Below are 12947 nucleotides of genomic sequence, written 5' to 3' on the forward strand. Positions count from 1 at the left end.
TCTTTATATAAAATGTCATATCTGTTTGATTTCGAGCAATCTAAGATTGATTGTCCTTCACCAGCTTCCTTCCTTCCAATCAAAATGAGTGCCTATAAGTTAAGTCCTTTACATGTATTTAATGTGCTCAAGTATGACCAGTTCATGGCTTAAAGTAGGCATGAGTAAAATGTTCCAGATTTGAAATATTTTAACTTTGGAAGTGGGTTGCTGCAATCTCCTGATCACAATGAAAGAACTACGGATTCAAAGCAAGACCCAAGGTGTTTTTCCAAAAGGGAACTGGACTTTCTTGTTTTTTTTCCTTGAAAACATTTAGCTAGAACTTAACAGTTTCCCAGTGATGGAGTGTATGTGATTCATTTTAGTGCAGCTGATATTGATCCAACCCCCCCCCCCACACACACACCCCTCTGTCTTTACATCTATGGTGGTCTCAGATAAATCAGACAGGAAAAACAACTAGATGAGCTAATTCTACTTTATTGTAAGACTGAGTTAACAGAATTTTGCAAGTCTGAAGATACAAACTTCTCATTGCTACTTTTAATTGTCTAATCCATTAAGACAAATCCTTGCTAAGATTCTTTCTCTGACTGTTGAGACACTAGGGCAGGGGTAGGCAACCTTGGCTCTTTTATGACTCGTGGACTTCAACTCCCAGAATTCCTGAGCCAGCCTTGCTGGCTCAGGAATTCTGGGAGTTGAAGTCCACGAGTCATAAAAGAGCCAAGGTTGCCTAACCCTGCACTAGGGGCTCCTTGATTTTCTTCTCTGATGGCTTCCCTGGCTGCATCTGTTGCCTTCATCTCCAAGGTCATCCACACATTCCATTACATCATTTATTCTTTCCAACATGCAAACCAAGCCCCAAAGTTATTAAAAAGTAAGGCCCATTTGAGCACCAACTCCTACCTTACTACATGGAGCAATCCAATAAGCCATTGAAAGGAATGGTAATCCAACAGCTACAGCAAGAACCACTAAAAACTTCACTGCCATGGTCTGTTGTCGTAAACCCGACAGATTCTCGTACCAGATTGAGAGAAGCTGCTGCTGGCAGTTTGGATGAGCAACAAACTGCAAAGAAAGAAAGAAAGAAAGAAACATAATCTGAAATGTTAGCCATAATCTGCCACTCACCTCAAAAGTAGGATGTTAAAAAAAATATTAAAACAGGAAAAAAAATCTAAATAAACTTCACCACCACAGTCACAAAGGAAGCATGACACTTAAATTGGGGGGAAACTTCTTTATGTGCCTTATGTCTTTTTCTAAAGTAGAGAATTTTGATTAGTTAACCAGAAGACACCCTGAATTTAGTTTTCAGCAATATTGCTTTTTAAAATGATTTTCCTTCCAACAAATGTCCCCAGGTGACTACCACTACAAATAAGAGCGTAAAATGTGCCAGACTGAGTCACGTCAATGGTATATTTTACTATATCCTGTTAAGATATTACTTTAATAATATCTTTGGGATTTTTGCAACATGAATCTGATGGCAGGAACCATTCCCTTTTATGATATTACAGCATCTCATAAAAGAAGTACAGAAGCTATTGTTTTTGAAAATGAAAAATGCGTTTTTGGATATTTTAGTAGCCATATTTGAATACCATCTCTATGGCCAGTATCCAAGAGCATTAAAGAGCTTTACTACTCTTTTCACTTCTCTGCTTACATGAAGTTGGACCTCAAATGTTCAATCTTTATGAGACTGCAGGGAGAGGCGGAGGGGTTTCTAAAAAATTTAAAGAGAGCTTTCATTTGCTTGTTTTGGAATTTTAGAGGTGTTAATAAATATATATTGCTAAATCTACTGCAGATTTAAAACACTAATATATACATTACAATAATATATGCACCATCTTGGTATATTTATCCTGAATTTTAGCAGCTGATCTTGGTTACTATGGGACTGCATATAATTTGCAGTCCTAACAGAAGAGAGTATCTGTAGCTCTGGGCTGAACTTTGGTATCCTTGGTGCTCTTTGAGTTGGTAGTTTCCTTGCAAATGCTTCATTACCTAACTAGATACCTAACATCTCTGCTAGTAAGTGTGGAGTTGCTCCCTGTTTATGTATATCAGCTGGCCCTCCCAGTATTGTTGAGAGTGAGGTTTTTTCCCTTGGTGGTCCCTTGATCTGGGTACTGTTTTCTTCTCAGTTGTTTGAAACTGTGACTGAGCCTTGGTGGAGCAGTGGGCTAATGCCTCCTTAAGTAAAGCCAGCTGCCTGCAATTAGTGCAGGTTCGCATCCCACCAGGCTCAAGGTTGACTCAGCCTTCCATCCTTCCGAGGTAGGTAAAATGAGGACCCAGATTGTTGGGGGCAATTAAGCTGACTTTGTAATAATGCCGCTTGGGGTGTGTGTGAAAGCCCTAATAAGCAGGCATACATAGAATGAAGGCTACTGCTAAGCTTGTAAGCCGCCCTGAGTCTTCGGAGAAGGGCGGGATATAAATGGAATTAAAATAAAATAAATAAATAAACTGTGAGCCACCTAGAAAAACTAAATCCAAAAAAATGCTAGGGAATTCCTGGAAGCTTGGCATTCAACAAATCAGCCATCAATAGACACAGAGATAAACCACATTTCACACAATTCAAAGACAGAATAAAAAAAAAGCTAAGAAGGAAACAAAAAGACCAGAATAGCCCCTTTCCCTCCAGACAAATAGGGATTAACACCAACACACAAGCAGAAAACAGTACCCTAATCAAGGAACTATCACACTCTACCAACACTGGCAGAGCAAACTACTGTATATAAACAGGGAATAAACTCCACGCTCACTAGAACTGATGATGTTACCTAGTTAAGAAATGAAATGTTTGCAAGCAAACAACCAAGCTCAGAGAACACCAAAGATTCCACAGTTTGCAGCCTGTAGTTGCTCACATTTGGCTGAATTTGCATTGTATAGGAACAGCCATGTATTAATGAATCTCTAGGTGGTAATCAAGGATGAAAACTGAATGCAATTATCAATACTGGTTTAAAGGACAAAAAAAAAGACAAATGAGAGAAACATTTCATAGCCATAGATCATGTACAATCAGTTGTGGATTTGCAAAAGAAGGGAATCCACAATTAGGATTTATTATTTGTGGTATAGATTTATTACATTTTTTGGAACTGAGAGTATATTTTAGTATGTTTACATTTAAAGTAATGATGGACTCAACTAATTATTTTAATTTTCTGGAGTTAAACATACTAGGAAATTATATATCTAATTTTTTTTTGTATTGTCCACCGAGATTTGGCAGCATGATTTTTAATGGCTGTCAAAAAGTGGGACTTGTGGATAACAGGGGATCAAAGAGTTGTGGGTAATTCCTTGAAAGCAAGGAAAGCCTACAAAAAATGCCATCAACTTAACAAGTATATTATATAGACTGATCAGCACCAATCACTGCTAATTGGTGGATATACTGTATGAATATCAAAAATTTAAATGATACAGGATGTTTATTTATTTATTTATTTATTTGAATTTGTATACCGCCCTTTCCCGAAGGACTCAGGGCGGTTAACAGGGTAATTAAAACAAGAAATACAAAAATTAAAAACAATTAAAAAGATTGTAACAGTTTGCTTTCTGATACTTTGAGACAAGGATATCACACTACTTAAGACTATTTTTGGTGTTCCATGCTAACAGTATTGAAAATTGTGAAGGGCTTAACTGAAAATCCCTCAGCCCTCCTGCTAAGAATCTCACAACTCACTTTTTTGACTTCATATTTTATAGCCCGTTTTAAGCGGCTCAGGCTTGGACGTCCGTGCTCCCCATGATTCAGTTCAACATCTCCATTAAGGATAGCTTCCACTTCTTCTGTGTTTCTGCACAAATCAAGAAGTCCAACCACAAAGTCCTTGCACTGCATTGACAATTTTTTGTAATCGTTCTTTGAAGGAAAAGAAGTTGATGAGTAAATAAACAATCTCTCCATTCTCAGTAAGACAGAGTACACGGGAACTCTCTTAGTAGGCTGTTGGAAGTAGAAGGGCTCTACTACAGATTGTGTTCTACTTTTGATCTAGCTGTGGAATTTTCTGCTCCCCACTGGGTGTAGATTAGTGAATGTTATGGAAGTTTACCAATGAACAATGGGACACTGACTTCCAAGAAACTAAAGATGACTGTGAAATAATGGAGTGAAGTATTTGGTATGCAATGTTAAATATAGCAATGCAATTCTTAGGAACTATATGGCAGCCTTTGTGGGAAGTGACCAGACTGAGTGAAGGGAATCAAGACTGACTCTTGCCTGTTAGTAATTCAGATTCTTGCAGAGAGCTTAAGCTTGCAAAAAAATCTTTATACCCATTTGAACTGCCTGGATCTTTTGATTTCCCCAGCCCTTGATTTGACAGCCCTTTTGTATTTCATGAGATGGGGCTAGGATACTTGTGGGACTGTCTCTTCCAATTGTTTCTATTCATTGCATTGCATTGGGCAGAGTGGTGTGCTTCAGGTCCCATTAGTGAAGTAACATTATTTGATGAGTGCTAGGAAGCATGCCGACTCTGTCCTGTTGCCTACCTGTGGAAGTTTCTACCAAGATACAGACAGACTTGGTCCTAGTAGCCTTCCAGAAGGCTGTGAAGACTTGGCTTCCCCCCCCCCCCTTCCATGTCCTAGGCTAGGGTGAGGATGTGAATAGAATTTGGGCATTGGTGTGGCTGTGCTGACATGTTAGTAATGAAATTTTGGGGAGCTTCAATGTAGAGTTTTAAATTTTTTAATGGTTTTCTAAATTCTAATTTCTGTTTTCTCTTGCCACCCAGAAGTACTCTGGTAGATGGGTGGCTATATACATTTTAACAAATAAATACATGTGCCAAGACTAATAAAATATTTAACTAACATTTTTAAGCAATAGACAAAAATTCAGCATTCAGAAATAACAGGTGATTGTCAGGCAAAACTAGTATTAAGCCTCAGCTAGTAAGAAAGATCAGAGGCAAGAAATGCTAAAATTTCAGGAAGGTATATTTGATGTTGGGTGAAATGCAACTTCTTTTACAGTGAATTAATTAAGGCAGAATCTCTTCTAAATGCTTTTTGTCATATCTCTCAGCCGATAAGGACTGAGATGCTTCTGAAATAAACCTTCACTTTCCCCTAATCTCACGCAATTAGTAGTTCATTATAAAAATGGTATAAAAGTAAAGTACAGAAAATCCTTAATAATTTTCAATTAATTCTAATTTTATGATCCTTATTTATTGTTTTAATGTTTTAGAGTACATTTTAACTGAATGTCTATCAACCATCTCGAGTCACCTCAGGTAGGTAGGTAGGTAGATAGGTAGGTAGGTAGACAGATAGGTAGATAGATAGATAGATAGATAGATAGATAGATAGATAGATAGATAGAGGCAGGGCTTTTTTGTCATAGAATGCTCAGAATGGAGTTCCGGCACCTTTTTTGGATAGAACCTTGTAGTGTAGGCAAGGCGGGTTGTATGACATGTGTGAGTTCTGGCACCTTTTTCTTTTACAAAAAAAGCACTGGATAGAGGTATAGATGATAATGATATAGATAGCTGGATGGATGGATGGATGGATGGATGGATGGATGGACAGATAGACTTTTGGCCTTCAAAACATATTTTTTATACTGCACAATTTGAAATAATGTAGGGCAGTGGTCAAGATAATAAAACATAGGTTCCATTTTGAGCAATTCTGACTACATCAAAAAGGGATTAGGTGAATATGTTTACTAAATAGATAGATATTTGCAGGACTTATAGGTTGATCTCATCTGCTGAGTGCTGTATGACTCCTCATGTCCATGAATCAAATCAGAGAGATGAGTAATCAGATTTTAAAAATAAAATCATTTAGTGTAAAAATCACAGATCAATTGTCTATAATAAGGCAAATTCATCATCCACAGAGTTTGCTGATTTTCTGAAAACTAGGAAGAAGGAATGGAAGGCTTCTGCAGATCTTACAAAAAAAAACCCAATGATGCTTGTGTAAGGAAGATGGAATCTAATAAAAAATAATATGATTAAAGCATAATTGAATGATCAGGTAATGAACAATCAAGAAACAGAAGCACTGGATTTTATGGTCAATTACAAACTTAATAAGAGAAGTAAGTTATGGGTGATATATAGTAGGAAACCCAACATAGGAATATGGTTCTGCAGTTCTGTTTTTTTTTTCTCTCCCCTGCCCGGAGAATAGAAAAGGTCACTCTGATCAACACATTCTTTGGATCTGATCCAGATTTTATTGCAGTGCTATTATCAAGTTTTAGCTTGCAGGATAAAAAAACCCTATAAACTACTATAAGCTACTTTGAACATGCTTTGCTTTTGATCTTCTGTTTTGTGAATAAAGTATAGTTGTTTTTCCTTAAATTGTGGTTCAACCGTTTTACATAAAAGGCAGACGGAGCACATAGGCTTTAATTCAACACATTTTAATTTATGCGATAGTAAAAATGAGAGACTGTCCTGAACAGACTAAAAAATTCACTATTCTAAAAGTATGTAAGTATGTAAGCATGTAAGTTTCTCTAAGAATTACAAGGAAAGTAAGTTCATATTCTGTGATTTATGATTTTCTATGAATCATATTGTTCAATGCTCGGGTCTCAAACCTAAACTGTCAGCTTTCCAGCTGACAAGTTTAGAGTCTTTAACTATTAAGCCATCATGCCCCCAGAAAAGTATTAGTAATTAATACTAATATTAGTTTTAACTTTGCAAACCGTCTTGATATATGTGACTGAATTTCTTTTCACATCTAACTTAGAATGCATAATAATAATAATAATAATAATAATAATAATAATAATAATAATAATAATAATAATAATAAAGTTGGAAGGGACCTTGGAGGTAATCTAGTCCAACCCCCTGCTCAGGCAGGAAACCCTATAACCCCATACCATTTCGGACAAATGGCTGTCCAGTCTCTTCTTAAAAGCTTCCAGTGTTGGAGCATTCACCCCTTCTGGAGGCAGGTTGTTCCACTGATTAATTGTTCTAACTGTCAGGAACCTTCTCCTTAGTTCTAGGTTGCTTCTCTCCATGATTAGTTTCCATCCGTTGCTTCTTGTCTTGCCTTTGGGAGCTTTGGAGAACCGCCTGACTCCCTCTTCTTTGTAGCAACCCCTGAGGTATTGGAACATTGCTATCATGTCCCCCCTCATCCTTCTCTTCATTAAACTAGACATACCCAATTCCAGCAGCCGTTCCTTATATGTTTTAGTCTCCAGTCCCTCAAAGTCTACTTTAAGATTTTCTTAAAATCTTTTTTTATGGTTTATATGTTTTGTTATGGTAATGGCTAATGGGAAAGAATTTAAGAGATTTACTCTGTTCCAAAAGAGATTATGTAATGACAGTTCATTCATTAAAATCTTACCTTGAATTCTTTCTCAATGTTTGCAAGCACAGCCAACTCATTGCTGAGTTCTAAGGCAGTCATGACTGGGTCCTCACTTGACAAAGACAGATAAGCTGGACTTGCTAGACCTTTGTAAGCATTGATCCTGGATCTAGAATGGCTGAAAGAGTCATGCTTTTGCTTCTTGTTGCATTCACTGCATTTGCAGAAATAATCATGAGGCCTCTCAATCCGCGCTCCTTTCCTCAGCAGGATATGCACAATTTCATACTCATGGCAGTGGGCAGCGAGAATAATAGGGGTCACGTCATGGGAGAAGCGAGTTCCATCCTCATCATAGGCATAAAAGTCATCATGTTGCAACTCCGATTGACTAGGGCTCGTGGCCAGCCTCTTCCCTTCTGCAAATGCGGGATGGTTCAAAATGGCTTCAACTATTCGGATGTAGCCTTTGCTAATGGCTAAGAGTAGCGCATCTCCAACGCGTGACAAATTTTGCCTCTTAAGTAACAGCTCTGTGATTTCCAGATGTTCATTTGCTACAGCCAGTTGTAATGCATTCTGGCCCATGTAATCCACACAGTTCACATTGAGCGAAGTACATTCCTCCAGCATTTTACGGACTACAGGGATATTGCCATATTCTGCTGCTTCCAAAAAACGCTCTTCCTCAATAGAAAGGCTGGTTGAATGATCATTAAACATATATGCTGGGCCTCGAACGGCAGATCTCCTGCCTTTCTCTCTAACTACAGTCTGTTGGCGAAAGCCATGCCGGTTCTCAGCACCTCTACTAAAAAGAAAGAGAGGATTAATGCTTTGGCCATCTTCCTTTTTTAAGGATATATTTGTCAGGTGCAAGGAACAAGGAGAGACACAAGGAGCTGAACAGAGTAGTATGTTTCCTGTTACTCATCTATAGACAGGAATCTGGCCACACTAAATATTGTGTAGTGGGTTCTGGACTGCATGGAAGACAGCAGGCAGATGAGTACAGCAACAGCTCTTTATTGTGGGTAGGACTGTACTGGACAAAGGGGGTTACCTGTACCCCTTATATACCTTGCCAGGTACGCTCTCGGCCAATCCATTCATCTGAATCTCCCGCCGAAAGCTAATCAGCCAATACGGTAACGGTACAGCGCCACCTGGTGCTATTTGCTGAGCTGCTGCTTAAACCCCATACATAACACTAAATCTCTCTCCCCCAACACACACACAAAACTACTAGATATACATTGATCTCCTTTCAGCTGCTTTCTTCCCATCAGTGACTCAAGGTTAGCCAGCTTCTTCATTCTTCCCCTCAACTCACCTCGAAATTCCACAATATGTTTAGGACCATTTGTGGAATGTTACCTCAGGCTCAATGCAATATTAAGCTAGATCTTCAACTAGGTCTCTTACAACTTCTCTATAGACCAACAAGATAAAATTAATATATGAAAACAGTGCATATCCTGTAGTCCTTTCACTATCTGCTTGGATGTGAATTGCTGAACGCTCAAAGTATTTTACTATATTGTAATGTTTAATGATTTAGGAAATATAATTGTTTAGATATATAGGAGTGATCATATTAATTAAATTAACATTGAATTATTTATATTTAAGCCTACTTAATGTTATATTAAAATTAAATCCAATTTAATTTTTTCCTTCCCAATGCCCAGTTCTTTACCTTATCCAGTTTTATCTTTTAACCAGTTTTTGGCATATAGTCCCCATTATACTATATGTCGGCCTCCATAGAGTATAAACAAGCTCAGAAAAGAATACTTGTAGCTCAGAGTTGAACCGTGGGTTCCTTGGTGCTCTCTGAGCTTGACTGATTTCTTGCAGACATTTCATTACCCAGCCAGGTGAGATCATCAGTGCTCGACTTTTGTCTTCCAGTAATTCTTTGGCTTTTAGTATATATTGTGATTTGTTCATGATCATCATGGTTTGGCCTTTGTTTGCTGGTAGGACAACATTAACTAGTTGGATAATGAAATGTCTACATAAAAACCAATCAAGTTAGGAGAGCACCAAGGACCCCAGAAAGCCTGGAAAAGGGTGCAAACAATATTAAAAGAGTTAAAATTTTATGTATTCAAATGGTTTCCTCTAATAACCAGTAAAAATGACTGAATTTATCTCTAGTCCATATTATCTTCACACTTTCACTCTTGATATTGGTTCTTTTACAATAATCTATTTTCAAACTGTGTATTTATACAATTATATGTTTAAATTTTTACCTTTTTTCTTAAAATGCATATTTAAATGCCTACTTTGATCACATTTTAATTGTTGAGAGCAGCTTTGCAACATTGGGACTAAAATGATTCTCTCTGTTTAAGCTCTAATAAGTGCATCCCTCTAGATTCTAAGTAATATGTACTAGATCAGCGCCTATAGGAATTCGAGTGTTATTTTTTTACATGCAGTAGAACTAAAATAATACCTTAAATAAGAAAGAGAACTGTTGAAAATAATCTTTGCTACTGATTCATCCTATGTACTCATTTGCATTTAATTTCCACTTAAATCAATGTCATTGTAATTATCTCTTCACCTGATTGCAATTACACGGCTTTTCTTTGAAAATTATTTTTTCCAGACATACAAAGAACGTAAGGAGGGTCAACAGAATAATTCTTTCAAAACCTGATCCATATCTAATCAGTGATTTTCAAAACTCTGCATTTTCTTGAAACTGTAAAAATATATGTGTAATAATATATTAGCAGCTCTAATATCATCTCAGATTAGCACCAGAAACTTAGATGAAAATTGGAAAATCTTTTTGAATTGTTCAGTTTTGAAAAGGCTGTCAGATCTGGACATTTTGCTCATAAATTAAAGTTCACGAAACGTTGGGTTAGCTTTATATTTTAACTGCCTAGTAATCATTACAGTAAAGTTAATTACAAATGATGAAGATTTGCTTATGTTTTCTCCAATAGCTTCAATTTCAATTTACTTTGCTCACTATCATTCCCCAGAACTTTTAAATATTATAATATATGCACTGTGAAGTATACTTGCAAGACAATCTTTTCAAATAAAAAAAAAATCTGAAGAACATTTTTAGAATCAAATTCCTAAACTGAATTACCTTGCTTTGAAATAAAACCCGAGCTTAGAATTGTAGACATTTTCCTGCAAAAAAGCAGTCTAAGTCACCTGATTCCCCACATACAAGAAAATTCACTTCCTATCCAGACTTATAAAGAAAATAAAGAGAATTTGTCTGAAGCAGACAAATTTGTGAAATTTTAACAAATAAAGCACATGACCCACATGGAATGCAAAAATCCTGAGGACAGTCATGGAAGGGTTATCATTGAAACATTGCAATCATGTGGAAGTAGACCAATTGACATGCTTATTCAATTTTGTTCAAAGATATTCTTGCTAGAGAAAATAACTCTGATGTGTATTTATTACAACTTTTGCAGAAATAGAAGAGTAATCAACATCTGACAGAAATAAAACTGATATGAATACTAGGATAATACTAATAATGCTAATACTAATAAGACTAGGATACCAAACAAATTTGACCAATTAAGAATACAAGGAAAGTCAATCCCATCTAATCCAGCATTCTATGTCAGAGAGAGCGAGCAGTTTGGAGGCATTCAGGGAGCTCATAAGCATGGACAGTCTTCTAATAGCATCACTCTCTAGAAACTATTTAAGGCATTCACTCTGATTCAGGAGATTGTACTGTATATACCAGTGTTTCTCAATCTTGGCAACTTGAAGATGTGTGGATTTGAACAATACTCGTTTTTCCCCCTCCAAGCAGAGGTGGTTCTGCGCTGAGTATGTTTAAAGATTTTCACTGAGCTTATTTTTCTTTGTTTTTCATTCTTGGTGAACCAACGCAGTTCCGACACCACATAGCAAAAAATACAAGGTAGTGAAAACATTTATCTTTGCTTGAAATGTCAGTGATAAAATGTACAATCTGGGTAGAATAAGCTGCAGGTCCTTTTTTTAAGTTTCCAATTTTCTTCAATACAGTTTGCAGATATAAAATACATTAAACTTTTGATCTAAAATTCAATAAAACACCTACCTATAATCATGAAAGAAAAACTGGGTGTGTCAGAGATCTGTTGAAAATATAAACTGCATGTTCTTTCAGTAGCAAAAAAGTATATTAGCAGCTGAGATTCTCTTACAATGAATGTGTTTCTAAAACATGTTAAAAGACAGGTGTGTAAATAAATTCTGGTGATTTATTCAAAATGTGATCCCCATTTTGCAATTACATACCTATACTTTGTTAAATTATAAAGGGATTGCTATGTAGTGGTCACAAAGGACTAAGTATGCTAATGCTTCTTTTTTAAAAGAAGCTTTAATGAATTGTGGTCCCACAGCAGATTCAACTGGACATTCGCCTATGCAGTTCCATTCTAATCTGTTTTAAATATTCTGCACTTTTTTAAAAAAGCTTCCCAATTCAGCATTGTCTGGGAATGCATGAAACTGTGCAAAAGTTTATAATAGCTCTGTAATTTGCTTTCTAGAAATGTTGCATGCATTTTAATACAGATAAGTCTTCACTTACTGACTGCCTCATTTAGCAAACATTCAAAGTTATAAGCAGAGTTCATGGAAGACATGAAAGTAAACATTTGCAAATTGCAGTCTAATTTAACAACCATGATGGTTCACTTAATCACCAAATGGGAAACAACATCACATTGCTTAGAAACCACAGTGCTTAGCTGCGAGTCCCAATTGTAGTCTCTAAGCAAGGACTATCTGTACACAGGCAGACACACCTAACCCCAATATTATATTCAGCTATGTCCAATCCTCTAAAACTTTAGCATTGTCATCATCAAAGCTAAAAAAACCCCAGGCAGTTGTATCCAAATTGAATTCAAGGTTTACAGTTACTCCGGTCAGTTCTGCTATATAGTGCCTTCCAGTTATGCTGAATTTAACTTTTTTAAATTTTTGGCTGCATTTTTTTAACCTCTCTAGCTGGGAATTGTGGCAGAATACATTTGGAAGGCATCAGATTGGAGAACATAATTCTATAATATATGAACATCTTAGTAGATTAAGTCAAAATTCCATCTTCCACAACCTTTTTTTTTCTTGTATAGGAACTAACCAGAAAATCCACAAAGCAGAATTGTCCGCAGTTAATCCCTAGTCTTTATCTCCTGTATTTGTCTAGTCCAGGGGTAGGCAACCTTGGCTCTTTTATGACTCGTGGACTTCAACTCCCAGAATTCCTGAGCCGGCTGGCTCAGGAATTCTGGGAGTTGAAGTCCACGAGTCATAAAAGAGCCAAGGTTGCCTACCTCTGGCTCTAGTCCTTTTCAAAATCCATCTAAATTAGTAGCCATGAACACATCTTATAGAAGTTATTGAAGTCTGGGCCATATGAAGAGGTGTTTTTTATTATTTTATCCCATGTAAATTATTATATTAGTGTCATAAATTTGTAATCCAGAATATGAATGGTTAAAAACAATCATGTTGCTTATTTCAGACAATGAGATTTTTCTCTGTAGAAATAACCCTTCCTCACCGCAATCTTTGTT

General features: G+C 36.6%; 1 protein-coding gene across 1 annotated transcript in view; it reads right to left on the reverse strand.

Moving 5' to 3' along the window:
- TRPC6 (transient receptor potential cation channel subfamily C member 6) overlaps positions 1-12947 on the reverse strand; it is a 70253-nt gene that overhangs the window by 23245 nt on the left and 34061 nt on the right. The window contains exons 2-4 of the mRNA XM_081326210.1: positions 7405-8179; positions 3740-3919; positions 916-1080 (exon numbers count right to left, since the gene is read on the reverse strand). Coding sequence (XP_081182336.1) covers positions 916-1080; positions 3740-3919; positions 7405-8179 — 1120 coding nt within the window. The remainder of the gene's footprint in view (positions 1-915; positions 1081-3739; positions 3920-7404; positions 8180-12947) is intronic.

This window comes from Vipera berus, assembly GCF_964194415.1.
Source record: "Vipera berus genome assembly, chromosome: 4".
NCBI classification, from domain to species: Eukaryota; Metazoa; Chordata; class Lepidosauria; order Squamata; family Viperidae; genus Vipera; species Vipera berus.